Source organism: Tympanuchus pallidicinctus, unplaced genomic scaffold (genome assembly GCF_026119805.1).
Source record: "Tympanuchus pallidicinctus isolate F22 unplaced genomic scaffold, pur_lepc_1.0 scaffold1, whole genome shotgun sequence".
In the NCBI taxonomy this organism is placed as follows: domain Eukaryota; kingdom Metazoa; phylum Chordata; class Aves; order Galliformes; family Phasianidae; genus Tympanuchus; species Tympanuchus pallidicinctus.
The window spans coordinates 96,982,314-97,001,517 of NW_026294618.1; the positions used below are offsets into that span (position 1 = coordinate 96,982,314).

The 19,204-nt window shown below is 36.2% G+C and overlaps 1 protein-coding gene across 10 annotated transcripts in view; it reads right to left on the reverse strand.

Moving 5' to 3' along the window:
* The window catches only part of TASP1 (taspase 1), a 105,850-nt gene that overhangs the window by 35,960 nt on the left and 50,686 nt on the right, over positions 1-19,204 (reverse strand). For 7 of the 10 annotated variants that reach the window (XM_052687363.1, XM_052687353.1, XM_052687394.1 and 4 more), the window contains 4 exons: positions 7,310-7,416; positions 6,154-6,243; positions 4,353-4,472; positions 3,549-3,627 (listed from right to left, as the gene is read on the reverse strand). In XM_052687363.1, the coding sequence (XP_052543323.1) occupies positions 3,549-3,627; positions 4,353-4,472; positions 6,154-6,243; positions 7,310-7,416 (396 nt within the window). Of the gene's footprint in view, positions 1-3,548; positions 3,628-4,352; positions 4,473-6,153; positions 6,244-7,309; positions 7,417-11,581; positions 11,656-19,204 lie in introns of all 10 variants that reach the window. The other 3 variants (XM_052687415.1, XM_052687424.1, XM_052687374.1) reach the window with 2 other exon arrangements.

Here is a 19,204-nt window from a genome sequence, read left to right on the forward strand (position 1 = left end):
TGAAATACAATAACACAAATCTAATTTACTTTTCATACAGAAGAAAAATGTCTCTGTAGAAAATATTAGCAGAAACTTCTGCCAAATTTAAAATTTTAAAGACAAATTATAAGGAAAAGATGTGCAAAGTTACGACATACTTTATTTAGAATTTAGAAACAATTTCCACAGATAGAAGAGATAGAAATGCAGGTGGATAGCACTGAAATAGAATATTTCATATAATCTGAGCTTAGGATAACAACAAAATCAGCCCAAGAGAAGACAGAGCAGATAAATGAGGAAACAGATTTACGTAAGCAGTGGCAAGGGCATGGTTTCGTGTGGCAGCAGCCTTCTGGCAGGAACATCATTTATTAAAAAGCTCAGAGCCTTGAAACGTTTCTTCTCTTACCAGTTTAGATGCACCACTGACCTAGCTGATGACTCAACAGCCAATCTCAGTATTCTCTTGAAAAAAAACGATGTTCCAAATGTTAGCCTGCTATCCAGCCCATTTGCCACCTTCAGAAAACTGCAGTATGTGCACAACATCAGAACTAGTGCTGCCATACATCCAACATGAACCTGCCTTCCTTAAATCAGGCATTTGAATCCAGTTTAATAACTACTAAAAAGAAGTCAATAAATTGCATCCTAAACGATTACATAGTGACTAAAGCCAGTCTCAAAGCAAAACATCATTTTCTCTATAACTATGCATTAATCTACCCAGAACTTCAAAAAGTCTATGATATCACCCACACAATGGGAAAATAGATAAAGTTGCCTACCTCTGAACTGCTTTAAAGAGAACAGAACGTGGCAGAACACATTCTACACTAATTTCATTTTTAGCTTCCAGTAATGACTTGCACTTACCAAAATTCTTACTCATATTTGACATAGAGATTAATTTCTTGGAAATAATATCAGTTCTGAGTGAATCATCTACTTTCACACTTGGTATTAACATACACTGTAAAGCTTTGGGAGGGACAATTATTTGCAAATAAGGTTTTGGTTTTTTCATTATTTAACAATGTTCTGGACCTGCACGATGAGAAGAAGCATGTCTGTATGTGATAAGGCATACCAAACCTGGTAAATAAACCCCATACAATTAAATACGTGCAGTCCCATGCATGATGCCACTGTATTTCCAAATAAAACACCATAATAAGATAAAACAAGTTGTCTTGACCATGTTGTCTCAAGATTTCACTTCTAAAATTGTCCTTCATAATGTTCAAAAGGAAATCTCAAGATCTGCAATGAACAAAACATACTGTTGCAGGTAGATATTGAACAGTTCTATCAACTGTGATCACAACTACAAATACAACCTAGTCTGATTTTAGGTATATCAAGTGACAGCATTTATCCTCTTTTAGGAAGCACTGGCAATTCAGAGCCTTCAAAATCTTGCTGAGTTTAGGAAGCACCTTTTCTTTTCTAAAACTTTCATGCAAAAATGAAATATGTTAACAATGTATTTTCTTAATTAGCCTTGGCAATTTCACCTTTTGAATATTTGCAGACATTTATGCCTCCATTCCCACTTCCTGTTGTGGTCCAACCAAGCTGTACATTTCACTCTTTCAATCTTTCCTATAGTTTAATTCTTCTATTTCTCCACCCCTCAATTAGCTTCATGGTTCACACTGTCAGATGCTTAGGCATCAATATACTTTATAACAGCAGTATAACATAAATTACAAAATAAAACATTATGAGCTTCTGAAAATGGAAAAAAGGATGGTATTGATTACAGAAGAGTTCTCACTTCCTGTAAACATTTCTATATCCCACTCTTTCTCTTCCTCTCTCTCACACACACAATCTTTAAAGGAAAGCCAGAAACCCAGAAACAACAGTTTAATTAAACACCACTAGACTGAATTTCAAATCACTGGGTAAAAAGATGGTCACCCTTCATGGAGTGCCAGCAGTCTATTTCAACTAACTGGGATTAGTATTAACGTAACGTCCTAGAAGCTGGAGGATCTGAAATATATTTAGATATTTATGTGTATATATGATAATTATAAATACTGCAGCATTATTTACCACTATACAAAATTGGTACCAGCAAAAAAGGAGATTTCTATTTAAGGCTATCATTGAACCCAGCTATCTCCTTTAAGTACACTGAGATGTTTGTACTTGCATAGACTTACATTCAGTAGACATGTAAAGATCAGTTTTAAAAAATTAAGTAAAAGTGTCCTTCTCATCTTTTCCACAAACAATCTGCAATACTGAGCTGATGCTTGACACCTATTCCGTTCCCCGACTCTACAATATTTACATATATTTCTAGAGGATACATATTTTTCAACACTTGTGCCGTTATCATGAGTTCCCTTTGCTGTACTGAAAAAGATGCCTGCCTTTCATTAATACTACAACACTGACATAAGCTTTCAACAGTGTGAGACAGACTTTAAATCAGGAGAAATTAAAAAGCTTTATTACTGCAAAAGCAACACAGGAGATTTCTGATGCTCTTTAGCCTTTATCAAACTGTAGTTGCACACCCTGACACTTTGCTTCCACCACTAATTCTGTAACAAGATTCTCACTCAGCAGTAATCCTGAGAACCGAGTACTGAACTCCACAGATTTTCTGTTCCATTGCTCCCTACAATGAATGCAGATAACTGACCATTAAGCAAGAGTCCAAATCATAAATTCTGCATCCTGACATAAGTACTTAGAAAAAAGTGCTACATTTATTTATGTTCATACAACCAGGAACAACACTGAGATGAAATTAACTTTCTTCCACAGCTTTTACTTTACTTTACAAATCCTGTATAATTTCATCTTAAAACTCTTGTGTTCTAAATATTACCTTTTTTTTTTTTTAAACACACCACAGTTATTTTTTTCAATATCTTAACTTCACAGGTCAGAAATGTCTTAGCTTACATTCTCCAGTCTTGCACTGCACGATCAGTTATTACCCTACTTATCAATTCTTTTAATTACTCTTTTATTATTTTTATTGTACTCTTCTTATCTTCCATTTGAGAGATGAAGAGACAGAGGACAAAATCACTTTAAATAATACTTAACTATTTTGATGGAAAAAATTGCCATCTGCAGTATTTTTGTATCCAAGGGACCCTCTTATGTTAAGGACTCCCAAATTACCTTAGTCCTCTACCAAAGACTTCCAGTTAGACAAGCATTCTGTTTAAAACAATATTAAGCTTTTAACAATTCTTTGCTGGATCCCTTAGTGTATAACAGGTAAAACACATGCTTTCAATACAAGATGAGGTCTTATAAAGAGGACAGTTCTAATGCTTGTTGATTTTAAGTACAATGACCAATGTAAGAAACCAGTGGAAATGAATTCATGAATTTCAAGGTAAAACTGACACACACATGCACACGCACATTTATATATAAACTAAATGATATAAATATAGAATGTATTATGGAATTAATGTCAATGTTTTAATTCACTATTCAAATAAATATTTTATTCGGTTTTTGTAAAGAAACTGCAAATAAATACTTGAGCAACATTTTGAAAGATTTATAAAAGTAGCAAATACCTGAAGTACTCACAGCAGTGGAGTAAGGTGTATGAGCTCCTGTATTTTCAGCCCAGCAGCCACACCCATAAAGAGCTGCCTAAGAAAAGAACATCTTTCATAAATTTAAGTATTCAAGCTTTTTGGTTTTAAAAAAAAAAGCCAAGAAAAACCTAAGTATTATTACAAATTATACAAGTAAAAATTCAAATCCATTGTAACTGAGTGCTAACTTTGTGATATACTGTTGTCATTTAACCTTACTTAACCTTTCTGAAAATGAGGTACAGATATCAAGACAAAATAGTACCAAGTGTGCCCTATTCATGTAAAGTCCCTTTCACTTTTCTATTCCAAAATGAAACGTTTAATACATTTTGTATGAGAACTGCTCTTATGACAATGGTGAGAGTGGACCAAAAATACATCTGTACAGTTAACAGAGAACTACATTTCTAAAGCACTCAAAAACTCTCTTGCTTAGTAACAACAAAGAATGCCTACATCTCATTTGTTCTTTTAATACCTTTATCACTTCTACCAAGTCATAAGATTATTTAAAAATAAAATTCCTGGAGAACCTCTGTAAATAATGCTGGAAGTCCTATTCATAAATGCTTTAAACATTTAAGAGACAATCTGTAGTATCAAAGATGTGTTTAGGGGTGAGAAATTAAATATTAACAGTTCTGGCAAAAGGTAAGTAAATAAAAAAAAGCTTCTTACCTATACTGCCTATAAACTATATCAGCACTATATATCACTATAACACGAGTGTTGTAAAACACAACTGTGAGACTAAAGAGCCAGAAAACATGTAATCACCTGACCAACTCTTCCAGGATGCTTTAGTGCTAAACCTCCACTGGAGACAGCAGCAGCAACATTTCCTTCTTGGTCAACAACAACTGCACCGACTGTATCCAATGTTCCTGAGTCATTCTCCTGCAGGACACACAAACAGAAACAATTAGTTAAAATTCCACATTAAAGTCAGATAATGCTTCATAGGAGTGTGCAAATTAATGTGTACAAAACAGATTGGTTACCATGCATGCAGTACTGGTGGTGCTGCCCGACGTCTTTCCAAAACACTCACTTGTCTCAGACAAGACCTGAAGAAAACTTCCTTCTACGCATTTCAGATGTGCTACGACTTTCAGCCACAACTGAGTTCAGATATTATTAACCCAATTAGAACACTAACAAGACAGCACGGAAGCAGAGCAAGCTGCTCCCTGGAGGTGCAGATTCCCATCCTTGGGTGCTTTCAAGATCAGAGTGGATAAAGCTCTTCACAAGACCATGATTTCTCCATACAGAAGAAACACTTAAAGGATGCAAGTTTTGTTGTCCATCGCTCACCCTATTTTATCAAACCAGATTATACCTAACAGACAGCTACAGATGGGAAAATCAAGTTAGGAAATCAAAGTTAATTTCGATCAAAGTTAAAAATGCCAGACTAAAAGTCACTGTGTTATCTTAATTCATTTTAAATCAAACACATGGGGCTCCCGTAATGAACTGAAATGTATGTTAGAAGGATCAGGCTCAGCAGAAGCTTTCCATATCATCTGACAACAATGAAAAAAATGTTTGCAGCCTTTTTTGCAGCATCTGTAGAATTATTTGCTCAATCTGCCATCTATCTTCAGATCAAGCACTCACTTGCATAAAATATTTGCCTTCAGCAGTTACACAAATATTTTTTTTAGAGATACTTAATCAAACGTTGCAAGCATTTAAAAGCATAAGCATTGCATGAAAACTTTCTTAAGCATATCTCCTTTAAAGAAGATATATTTCATACAAGCAATTGCAGTCTCCTCAGTGGTATAACTTGCTTGCTTTTGTTTACTTTTAGATGGGAAATTTAGGAGGCTGGAAAACTTCTTTAAGGAAACATTTGTTTTAATGTGGCACACATAACTTTCTGAAGGAAATTATCACCCCTGTGGCAAAACAATTCTGAATTTTCCTTCTCAGTAACATCAGTTCTTAAACCTCAGAGACACAAAGATGACCAGCTCATAACAGCTGTGCAGTATTGGCAACAGAAGCTAAGCTGTACCAGGGTACAGCGTAGAAGATCACAGCTGTAGCTAAACTGTAAAAATTGAGATATGTGAAAGCCTGAAACTAGACATAGACAATAAAATAGCTATCAAGTCCCACAAGTATAGAAAAGTCCACAGCTCCAGAGAGGAACAGCAAATAAAAGAATGAGCATTTAACAATTCAAACTTAAACTTGACAAGAATATTCATTTTTAATTATTCAAGTTCTTAAATGCTCATTAAAAAATATTCTCAAATCTTTTACATGAGGTAACTTTGACAGCACAATTTTATGACCACAGTTCATATGCTCACTCTTGTTAAATACCTCCTTTCTAACTGCTTAGAGAGAATTATTCTGCTTTTCCTGTAAATCTTGCTCTTGCAGAGTTTGATTTTTCATTTTATTTCATTTTGAAGAATTAAACTGCCTGCAAAACTGCAGTTATCTTACGTTCTGTGCAGTAAGACAAGCAGTCTGCACGATGTGGTTTAGTTCTCAGCCCCCCTCAGGATGCACCCAGAAAACTGACAAAACCACCATGTTACTTTGCTGCATTACTTACCAATGAGTAGAGCTCTATTTGATCACCTCCTCTACTACCATCATTGGCCTTTGAGGGTCTCCCACACGTTCTGCACATGACTCTGGAGCCCTTGAAATTTCAAATTGCAGGTTGGTAAGCTCATGCATTGGCGTATGATTCAAGCATTGACTTGTCCCTTATTACATGAACTCCAACACTGTGCAAAGACCCTCCTCCCTCAGTTACGTGTTAACACCATTAGAAAAGTAACTTTTGAAAGGAGGTACATGAAGTCCTGTAAACAAGACAAGTTCCAAACTGGTGACTATTTTCTCCTCAATCCTTACTTTCCTCACACGTCTTACCTCCTTGAAAACTGAAAAGTACCATCCTGCCAGGGGAAAGACCTAATCTGAGAAGAAAACAGCTGAATTTATCACTGGTTTGCATTTGCACAGACTACAGTGAATGCAACTTCTTCAGCAGTTTTAGGATTTGTACATTATTTATATCAACAATTGCAACTAAATAAGGCAGCAGTCAGTCCAGTTACCAAAGCAAAGAGAAGTGGCCAATGCAAATAGACACAGGCTCCAGGTGAAGTACAAGCATTTAATTATTTAATTTAGTAAGCTATAATGTAACAGTAAATACAAATACTGTGACAGACATTTTCTAATTGTAAGAAAGGCTCTAAGTTCAAAGTAACAGAATGAGGGAAACAGAGGGAGTCCTAGTAATCTTCCAGTACAAGTAATATGGGCCAGGTCAATGCTAGATGATGCACAGATGCACATGTTTACCTACCTGACATTTCAAATTTCACCAATTCCAGCTCCATAATGCAGTGTGTTCAGAAAACACTAAAAAGTGGGAAACACTGACAGATATCTTATGCTAAAGAAAATGTTTCAGTGAACAGTTATCTGTTTGTGTTTACATTTGTTATATTTACACTTCAAAATATGCAAAATACATTTTCCATATCACTAACACAGAAAGGGAGAGATTGGTGTTCAAGTAGCAAGGCATGAAGTTCTGACTTCACTAAGTTATCATGATATCATCTGAACATATTGGGTGGTCAAGGAGAAGAGTCTTTGAATGCCTCATTAGTCTAATCATAAATAAAACATGATTACTCATCATCAGCTGTAAAGTTAGGATGACAATAAAACTTGAAACACAAACTAACCTTTTCATTTGATTGTCTTCTCTTCTTTAGTTGAATAAGATCAGTTTCTACCCTTTCAGCCAACTCCAGTTTCCTCTTGTTCCTCTTAAAAGCTGCTAAACTAAACCCTATAAAACACGTTGAAAGCATTTAACTAAAAAATTTACTTAAATATTGTTAAGTTTACACGGTGGAGGTCTCTTCCCACCACACTTTCAACAAAAAGCAACAATTAAAAAAGTCTACAATAAAATACTAAAGTTCAGTACAAGATGTTCATGTCTTTTCCCAAATGAAAAAATTTCTACTATTGTTCAGCAACGGTGATGGGTAAAATAACTAGTAGTAACAAATTGTAGAGCACATATGGAAGCTATATTGGTCTAAATATCTCTCTGTTTGGCAAAGATGCAGCACTACAAAGAAGAGAATGGAGTAAGTGGCTTATATTAAAAATATTGTTTCTGACTGTTGACAAGTAAATAGATACCATGTGAACTCATTCTGATATCTGTAAAGTCAGGCTACTACTTTATTACCTTAAGTGCATATCTGCATGTTTATCACATATTTTAAAGCCACACAATAATCAAGCAATAATTTTATGATCCATAATCTGACACAGTATAAACACCAACTAGGTCTTGAAAAGACAAATAGACATTTTCCACATCCAAAACCCCAAATTCAGAAATAATGTTATTTAAGGCTGAAAAATAAATTAATACATAAATAATGCTGAAGAAACCAAAATAGTACATTCTCATTTTAGAAGTCTCACTTCATGAAAAATCTGCAGATACTGACATTTAACTTAGTTCTGACTTAATATTACATTGGCTTAACATCCTCTTTGAAAGGCTAAAAAAAAAAAAGAGAGGAGAAAAATGCCTTCTGTCACTTGTTCAGATGCGCAAAATCAAGGTATCTGGAGGGCAGAGGTACATAAGGATAAGTCACAAACTCAATAGAAGTTAAAAAGCACAGGCTTCCTATTTGAAGTATAAACTTCTAAAAATGTCATTTGAAATGGAATTCAGAATGTGGCTACATCACTATTATTCAGAAGACTGCAACAGCTGCAAGATCCGTCTACGAATAAAATCAATATTGCAGAGCCAACCGAACACAAAGCTTTCATTTACAGTTCTCAGTGGGCAGTGAGCATTTTATTTCTTTGAAACTTACCATGTGGGTGCCAAAATCACCCAGAGAACTCTCCTTTAAGCCTGTTTTAAGTACATGGACCTGGACCTTAAACTACCACATCTATTCAAGAGCATAACCTAAAAGTAATCAGAAAGCTGGCGTTTCTCTCCAAAAACATAATGAATACCAGTTTCTTAAAACTGTAAATACATATTAATCTGCCATCACCAAGAAAGGAACTCTTTCTACCATTAATATTGATTAATATACTTTGGCTAACACATTTTCATGTTTGAAACAAGGACCAAGAGGTAAAAAGCAAAACACTCGATAAGGAGGAGCAGGTGATATTGACTGGAAGACAATACACAAATAAACAACAAACCAACAAGATGAAGAACAGAATTTGTTAAACAGATGTATTCCAAAATGAACTAAGACAGAACATTGTTTTTAACAGAACTTTTAAACAGGAAAATAAACAAATTGAGATGACCTGAGTGAATACGGCAAGCACCTATGGGCAGAGCCATCATACGTGGGTGAGAAAGAGAGGTGCCTGGACTTGGTACTCATAAAAGTAGATATTACACAAGCATAAATATACCTAAGACTGTTATCTACTGCTGTCATTGACTCCTGCCAATTCAGGAAAATAAAGGCTGTGCACCCAGTGAGGAGTAAGAAATATGAGGGTACATAAGCCCCATCCATAAAAACCTGTACACAAGAAGTTTTCTTCGTTCTCTGGAATTTTATGCCATTGGTATTCCGAAGCCTTCTGCAATATTTGCATGCTAATCAGTTTGAATATATGCACAAGGATAGTGTCAAAACCAAGAACACCTGGGCTAGCTCCAAGCTGACCTGTCAGGCACAAAGCACGGCTACATGGTCTCACTGAGTCATCACTCCAACTATGCCATTGTTGCTATCTATCCAGCCACTTTTTCCCACAACATATGATGTTCTCCAAGCTGAAGAGATATGTTCCATCCACGGAACTCCTCCATCCTCTAAGCAATTAAACTATTTTCTGATTTTACCTTGTGCTTTAAGATTCTATTTGTGTTTTTGAAGCAATAAAAATGATGATCTGTTCTAAAGGACTTAATTGTCCACATTGCATTATTTGCATTAATTCAAAGAGGCATTTGTAAGCAAGGAAATACAGGGAGAGGACAAGTCTATTAAGTATGAAACTGGGCTAGAAATGTACTTTCTCCTTGTTTCAAGAAAGCATGACTCTTACATAGCACTAATTCTGGCTAACACAATAAACTCTGAGGTGTCAGAACTATTTTCAATTCATGGTTATCCCAACTGCCTTTTTAACTGTATGCTAGGATGAAGACTTGCAAAGCATTTTCTTACTTTGCTGATCTCCCACAGGAACAATGGCGCACTGCTCAATGAAGGACTTTTGCTGGATAAGCAGACATTTAGAACACCGGGAGATGGTATGGCCTGTGTTTTTGAGCAGCTTAAACTATGTCAGATGTTACAGCAGATAGACAGACAGGTCAGTTTTCTAGTACCACAGAATGTCATTCGCTGGAAGGAACCTTACGAGATCAAGTAGTTCACACTTCTAGTCCAATTCAAAAGGGCTGCACAGAAGCTTACTGGTCAAATTCCGAGTATCTTCAAGGATGGAGACTGATTCTCCAACTTCTCTGGGCCCCTGCTGCAGGGGAATATGTATATATTCCTCAGACTTGTGCCAATATATATACATATGTATTAATTAGTCAGAATTTCCCATATTCACATTTACGTTAATCCTCTTTAATTCAATCCCTGTGCAGCAGACACCACCATAAGACACTTAAATGAACTAACACAAAACACTATGTTAAGGAAGTAATAATGCTTTCCAAGTTAAACAAACTAGTCTTTCCCCAGCTTTCTCCAACATGATATCAACAAAACTTAAACATGAGCTCGTACCTTGAAAATTACCATGATATCTGTCACACGTGCAAGTTCATATGGTTGTACTTGAAGGAGGTGTTAGGCGGGATCTCAGTCATGGTTCTGTACTTTAGAATGGCATGAATTTTGATCAGAAAAGAATGAGGGTATTGGAAGGGAGAAGATTGTGGGTTAGTGGATTATTTGTGGGATGGAAGGAGATTTTTAGGGGTCTGGGAATAGAGAAAGGTAGTTTGTTAATGGTGTGCCTCTCTTCCCTAAGTTACTTGTAAGAATTTAGGTATTAATTCAATTCTTAAATATTATTTAATTTGGCATGAAATATCATACCTTTCCATACTGTGAGGGAAAGAAAGCCTATTCAGACTTTCCCTAGAGAAGAAATTCTTGTGCCCAGGCTACATTCAACTCCAGCATATTTATTAGGATTAAATTTCATCTGTAAGTCGATAATGTTGTTTTAGCTAGGACTAACAGTTGCCTTTCATTATGTATGGGAAATAATAATTATTACTAGAAACTATCAATTCCTCTTGGCAGGATAAAAACCTGCAAATACCTCCAAAGTGACTTGAAAATTATGAAAAAGTAGACCAGTTTGTAAAACAAAACCTAGCAATTCCCTACTTTCCTCTGACATTTCACAGATTTATGTCAAACTTCAGATCATCAGTTAAGGGAACACCAACTAATAGCAAGCAACAGGCTGTCTGTCCCCCTTTCACTCCTGCCTTTGTAAAGTTCTAGAAAGACAAAACCACTGCAAAGATAATTTAACCAGCAATAACTCTGGTTGCTTCATCTTGTTCTGTGGTGACTAAAGAAACCAGAAAATCAAATCGAGCTTTGTACTAAAGGACTGAAAGATGAAAATAAAATTTTCTGAAAATATCCTCCATGTTTGTCACCCTGGCCAAACAACATATTGTGAGGATTTTATTTCAACAAATCACAGTTTACAAACTAAAAAATTTCCCAGATTATAATGTATTTGTTTAATGGAGCACTTAAAAGATGAAGAGAATTAAAGTCACCACTATACACAGAAGGAAAATAGGAACACACAATGTAAGTTCATAATTCAAATTATAACTAAAACAAAAATTCAATTGTGCTGTGCAGATTCTAAGAAATTTCATTTGTCCTAAACAAAAAACAGTACAAAATTCAGGAAAATTTCATTCGTCCTAGTACAAAAAACACTCTCACCTTCTCCAACAGCATATTCCAAGCTTGAGAAGAGGAAAAGGACACAACACAGTGTTGAAGACAGGCAAGTTTTCCTAAAACAAATGCAATATAGCTACATCAGCCTGATGTTGCACCTGAGCCAAGAAGATAGGGAAGCTTATTGACTGGGGAGGGAAGGAAGCTGGAAAAAGAGAGGTAAGGAACAGACAGGATTTTAGTTTGAAAAACTCTTGGAGTACAGCCCAGAGGTTTTGTTGGAATATATGGAAAATTATTTAGTACAGCCTCCTTTGATTTTGCACAAGAATTTTGAATTTTAAACAAAAATTTGGTACGTGCTTTGTGACAAAAGTCCTTGACAATTATTACCCTACGCAGTAACAGTGTGCACAGTCAAACTCAATCTGAAAAGACCTGCATCTCAGAAGACACAGACTACAATGGGCCCTCATGTTTTGCTTTCTCTCATGTACATACTGTCATAAATAAAACTACTTCAGAGCGGCTGGGAGAAGGGGAAGGAAAAAAAAAAAAAAAAGAGTAAAAAGTGCCATGCTTTACAGAATGGTTGTCTGTTAGTATTTAAATGCCTCATCAGGCCTCATCCACATAAAAGACATGAAAAAGTGACTGGCAACAAAAACATATCAGAACATCAGTAAAATCCCAGGACTTCGGTCTGTCACATTTACAACAGTGCTCACATATCCCTGCAATAGGCTACCTATAAAAATGAATCTGCAAGGTCCTCAGAACCTTCCCCATCCACATTCTCCCTTCCATCCCACAACTTACCAAGTAGGAACTATCCACATGTACTCTGGACTTAAAAGCTCTGCATTTTGGGTCTATTCATACTCCAGCACTGGGTGAAATGTTTAGTCAAAACAGAGTTGTAGAAGTTGAACAGGGGTCTCCCTGCAGAGTAGGCTAAGTGGCAGAGCACAGAACAGGCAGACGTAGAACTTGCTCAACACCACTCACCTGCATGAGAGGTTGGTATTAGTAGAGATGGTGTCAGAATACATGCTTATTTATTATATAGAAACGTGGAAGAAAAATCTCACAAGTATATATTCCTCAAGGTTAAGGTATAGGTTTTACTATTTTGAAAAGGTTCCAGTGTCACAGGGCAGACTGATCAGAAAAAAACACAAAATCTTCAATACACCATTCGTTAGCAGAAGATATTTATCTAGCACGTGTATTACCACAGCTGCTCATAAATACAGGGGTTTTTAATGAGGTTTTTGCATCACTAACACCATTTTACAGAAAGAGATAAGAGAGTAACTTCCAGTAAGCAGATCAGTAACAGAACACAGCCTCTGAGCCAGTTCAAAGCTGTTGCGCGTGACACTCATTTGCCATAAAATTTCCACATCATATATTCATCTCTTCTACTAATCCTTCTGGCACTCTGGAAGTCTGATTATTCCCATAACTCCTCTAATATATATATATATATGTTGTACTACAAACAAATAAACGTTTAACCCAAGTTCTCAACGGTTTATTATATAATGATGCAGTCCATAATTAATTAAAAGACAACTGTATTCCTCATTCAACACAGCACCTCAGTGATAATACACCCTGACTACTCAGCTAAATGGTTAGCATTTAAAAGTTACTCAATTCTGTTCAGCACTACAAACTCTACAGTAAACAAGTCTCATTCATAACATCCGATTAGTTTCCTATTACTATTTCATTTAAGTCCCTTGATCACACTTGCTCCAGAGAGCACTCAGAGCAGCAACCCTTTCTTGTAGTCACTTTCTGGACTTCTGTCTCCTGCAGCCCTCCTTGCCCTACCTGACTCTTCTGACCCACAAATCAGAACAACTTTAATAACAAATTATTGCACTTCACATGCCCCATTCACGTGCCTTTCACAAAGCTCCTCAAAATAAACCCGCATAAAGGAAAGCCTTAGCAATGCATTCACAGGCCTTCCCCAGTTTCATCTACAGATAGGATGAGAACTGACGTGGCATTTCTGTCTCTACAGAATATTTCTCCTTGGGACTCAGAGCTTGGAACAAACTGATTTGTTGGAAACTAACACTGCCCATGTACAAAGGCACATGGCTGCACTATGATACACGTGTACACATACATGCACACTGACAAATTCTCTGTGACAGCAGTTGTAAGCACCAGCTGGAATGAACTCCAAGAATCTGAGAGCATCTGGGAACAAACAAAGCCTGTGATCTGATTTCTATACCAGCTTTCACAGGCTGCTGGAAATGATGGAAATGGTCCAGAGAACAGAGAAAAAAATATTAAAAATATGACAGTTACAACTGTCATATTCATAAACTGTGTGAAACTACTGAATCAAACACACAGAATAAAACGTAAGACTAAAATGCCTTTTTTTCTTTTGTTTTTCTTTTTTTTCTTTTTTTTTTGTCAACAATAGAACTGACATGTATCAATCTGTTAACTAGGTCTGTGTACTTTGAACAAGCCCACAGCAGACAGGTTGTTTAATACAGTACACTAACACTCCTTGCTCAAAGTAATGCAAAAAAGTTTTTACTAAGAAGGCCACATTTCTGTAAAATCACCATGCTTTTATAAGCCAAATCTATTCGCTTCAATATTTTCAGGCTAAGCTAAAAGTTGATTTAAGTGGATAGTTATGTTTTCAAATTGAACTAGCAGATTCAAAGTTGTAGCATCAATAAAGCACAAATCAAGGTCAAGACAATACCATAAAATATATTTACAGTACAGGATGGAACAGCAAGCCTGGAACATAAGCACAAACCCCACTGTTCCTACAGCAGTTGTTATAAACTGCTATGCAACAAAACATTAGGCAACCTGCAAGTGTTCAGCAATTCTTGTTTAAAAACAGTAACTGAAATACTAAGAAAATTCAAAGAATACTCTTAAATCTCTGGAGTACAGATGGATCAATCATATAGCACCCCCTGCCAGACACTTCTTACAGTCAACCGAAAGAACCAAACAGGAGAATTTTCTTCATTTTATCTTTTTATTCCATATTAAAGAAGGATGCAACTATTGGAAGGAAGAGAATGGCAAAGGGATATACTAGCAAACTAGTTAACCCACAGGAATTACAATGATCCAGTAAGGAATTTTGTTGAGCAGTAGCTAAAACAAGTGGCACAATTGAAGATGGATGGAACTAAATTTCATTTTAACACAGTTATTTTAAATGACAAATTAACACCATTTACGCTTCTGTTGAGACTAAAGACTGCTGGTACTACTTCCCATGTACGCCACACGTTGACAGGCAGCAATAAAAAAGGGAAAAAAACAACAAACCATCCATCAACAAAACGTACGAAAGTATTCACCTAGCTTTCACAAAGCAATCTGCATATGGATTTAATGTTCATAATGTTCGTGGCAAAAACTCAGGGTAAACCCTTGCTGGGCACATCAGTCCTTACTGCTTCACGGAAGAGATCGTTTTTTCTCCATCAGACAGTAAATTCACAAGCTACCTAGTAAAATCCCCCAAATCCCTGAGTTTTTCTCCTGATCCCTTTCATTCTCATCCTAAAAGCAAAGAACTAAAACACAGTTTAAGCCGCTGCCCCGAGCGAGTCACTGAACCATGTAGCTCAGTCCCAGAAACATGGCAAACACCTTTCTTACTTCAATAACAGTGAAGCAGAGGAAAGAAGAAGGAGATGCAAGGAAGGCTGGACGAGAGACAGGCCAAACTGATGGACAGGAAGACACAGGGTGTCACTAGAAGTATGGCAACCTGCATGACATCTAGAAACGGCTCTTTCATTAAAGAAATAGAGCAGTCATAGCACAAATGAGAATATCCCTGCATACACAAAATAAAAATCACTATTATGGTTAAAAAAACAGAAAATGAAGTGGGAGTAAATGGCCTGTTACAAGTCAAATGCCAAACCAACACATAGTAGCACCTACTCTATACAAAATAATGATGTGATTTTACTGATGGTACTAAGTTATTCAAGTTAATAAAGCCAAGGACTGGATGGAAGAACAGAAAGATTCAGAGTCCACGACTTGACAATAAAACAACAGATTTTATTCAGCAAGTCTCAAAATAATGAAAAAGAAGTAGTTCTTCAAATAACCCATAGTTGAGCTGCAAATGTTTTTGCAGATGCTAGAAATTAATATGGGCTCCAGAGAAAAGGACAATCTATTGGCACAAAATACCATCGATCATTTCCATGTACCAATACTGACCCAGGAGTTTAGATTCTAGGATAGCAAATGAGGCAAGAAACAGGAGGTACATATTTGCTCTGTTCTTTTCTTCTTTCTTAAGCACTGCTTTTGGCTAGTCCTGGATTCCAGTTATTGAGCAAGGTGCTCCTGTTTGTATGTAATAGAGCTCAGTGAAGTGCTTCAGGTCCCTTTCATCTCACTAGAGTTAGGGGTACAAACATGCTGCATGAGTTACCATCCTTCTCCTTCCCTTTAAAGATTATATACTTAAACAGCCCTATGTTAAGTCAAGTAAGACAGTACTCAGCAGCACTAGCTGTGCAGTAACTTGGTGTTTTGGCAACAAATATTTGATTAAGTCAGCCATAGCTTCAGATATTAACACCAGTGATGTAACAGAACTCCTTTGTGTTAGATATTAACACCAGTGATGTAACAGAACTCCTTTGTGTTATTTCAGTCAGATTTCCTATGAAGTGCCATAACTACTGTCTGTACAAATAAAATGTCTTAAAGCTGTTAACCCTGACCTCCAGTTTGATGCCAGAGTCACATCTTCAGCTTTCTGAGCTGCTGAAAAATTAACTCCTCCTTTCAAATCCAACTGTACAAAGTACATCTACCTTCACACGATATACAAAGTTTACACATTCACAACCAGACAGGGCTGATGGCACCAGCCATCAAAAACATCTAATGATAAGATGCTCTCTTATACCACATTATCTTTGCCAAATCACCTGCTTCTCATCTACTGTAGGCTAAAATTAAAAACTAAGATAAAAATGGCTCAGTTACTGCTACTAATAGTAATACTAATAGTATTACTAGTGCAAGTAGAGATATTGACAGTTGAAGCTGTACCTAACATTTATGTTGCTGATTTAGAACAAAGCACACTTTTTACATCTACAAGAGGCTGTGTGATACAGTAAGTTAGTTTCTAAGCAGCAATTACAGTGTTAGCACTCCTATTGCTTTCAAATCAGTCTTTCTTACATAAGGTAACAAAGTGTAATAGGCTCTACTATGGGCAGAAATTAATGATTTCAGCCTTCTGGCAGCCTGTAGGCAATGCAAGATCACATTTCAATAAAAACAAGAAACAAAAAGCCAGTCACTACACTGGAAGCCAGCAGATTTCTACAAAGAGAAGAAATCCCATTTCCTCACACACTTGGCAAATCAAGGAAGAGGAAGCAGGTGAGCCTTGACATAACCTTGATGTAGTTCAACAAGGAACGTGGTTTAAAACTTCATTTCAGTTTGGTGCCCGAATACTTTGATAGTTATCAGAGAATTATGGAGTGTGAACACAAAGCTGATCATTGTAACTTATCATACAGACAGCTCCATCACTGCAAAACCAACCACACAATCCCACAGAATTACAGCACACAGAACATTTCTCTTGCCATCTCAGGTCCAGGAAAAGGGAGAGAGAATAATGTGCTTTCGAGAATATTTTTTCCACGTACAGCACAAAGAAGCCAAAACATGTGCACCTAGTTCTTGTTGTTAATACCTGCTCCAAGTATATGTCTAAGGTTTGGGCTAAGGTTTCTATGTGTGCTTTTTGTTGCTACTGTTAGTAAGTTACCCTGATGTTTACTAATTATTTTGGCACTGCATTTTGCAGAGCTGCTCAACAATCAAATTATTTCCAGTTAGTTTACCTCAGATTCTCCATGAAAACTTTACCAGAGCACTTGTAGCAAGCATAATCAAAAACTGTGATTATTCAGTAAAATCAAGTGTACTAAAATACTAGGGAAAAGGCCAATTTTTAAGTTGCTCAGGCAGTATATATAGACCTGACTGGAAGTGGAGTGTGTGTCTGGGTTGGAGAGTAAAAGGTAATTGGCAACTTACATACCAATATTTAATACTTTTTTAATTGATATTGCAACAGGAAAAGGCTTTTCTGCATTGGCTTTGGACAGAATTAATTTGAGAATTCCAGTAATCGTTTTAAAAGGAATTGTTCTGACAAATAGAGAAATGCTGAGAGTACCATAAAAACAATTTAGTGATGTTTTGAAGCTAGCTTGTGATCAGTACACATGCTGAGATTATTCTTCCGATGTTTCTCCAGGATAAACAGTCTGTACTAGGTAAAGCAAAACTGCAATGGCCATCCTTATTTTCAAGCTGTAACAAATGGATTTCTTCTAAGGTACATTTTACTGACTACAAGAACATTTGTCAATTAATGTCAGTTCTAATCATCCCTATTAGAACAGCAAGGCTTTGATACTAGAAATTGCGTAAACTCCAGTGCATGCAAACAGAGCTAATCAAAAGACCCTCCTTTTGGAGTATTTCCTACACATACGTAGCAAACACTTTCTAAAAAAACTCCTTTATGGGTTTTTCCTCTTTTGTAAAGTCACAGAAATAAATCTGTTCTGCTCAACTGAGCCCAAAGGTTGTGCTGCAAACGCTGTTCTGGACAGAAAATGGATGGAGCAGCACTTTCAGTCATGTCAGAGTGAAAAAATCAAAACTTTCTGTTCAAAATGAAATGCAACATGAATATGTATGAAAATTGGCATGATGTAGTATAACATTGCTACTCTTTCAGGAGTTACTTTTGAGCACTGAGTATCAGCAACTTTGAAACACAAATTCTGGGTGTTTATCTACATTTAGAACTGCACACAATGGCAGATATAGATTTCCATGTCTCCTTTAGAGACAACTTACTTATTTTATGCACTGATGTTTATTTTGTAAAATAAAGAAATACTGTGCAATCTTCTTGGCAATGAGCTCTGACTTTTTACCTGAACAACTTCAACAGGAAATACAGGGCATGCTCTCACCTATAGCAACCTGCAGACTAATGGTAATGGCACTTTCCAACAGGGTGGGGACTGAGAAGCCCATGAGTACATGCACTATTTTTCAGTCTTGTCTGTAGAAGGTTTAACAATCATTTGATTAATTTGAAGAAAAAGAAGGTTTTTGTAAGAGATCTGGCAGCTCTAAGGATACAGTATATTTCGACTTTATGTGCAAGACTTGATTAATTCACCATATCAGATGAAACAAACTCTACCTAAGTTGTTTTATTTGTCTGTCACTTTATTAAAAACAAACAAACAAAACCCAGCCTGCTTATATTATGATGGATGGAATTATAAAACCTAGCAGTCAAGTCAGCACATACTGAATTCAGATACATGGCTAGTTGGTACTTTTTGGATCCAAAAAGGTTCACAACTTGGGCTGTTAGAGAGTCTGCATTTTGGTTAAAAATAAATAAATAAATAAATAAAACTCCTTCATTGGATTTAATCCTAGAATCACAAATGCACTTTAATTAGATGTTGCTAAAAAGCAGCTAAAGTAACAGTTTTTAATTTTTACTATTTTCAAACTTAATAGAAAATTATTAAACTTAATCATCCTTATATATCATAGTATCAT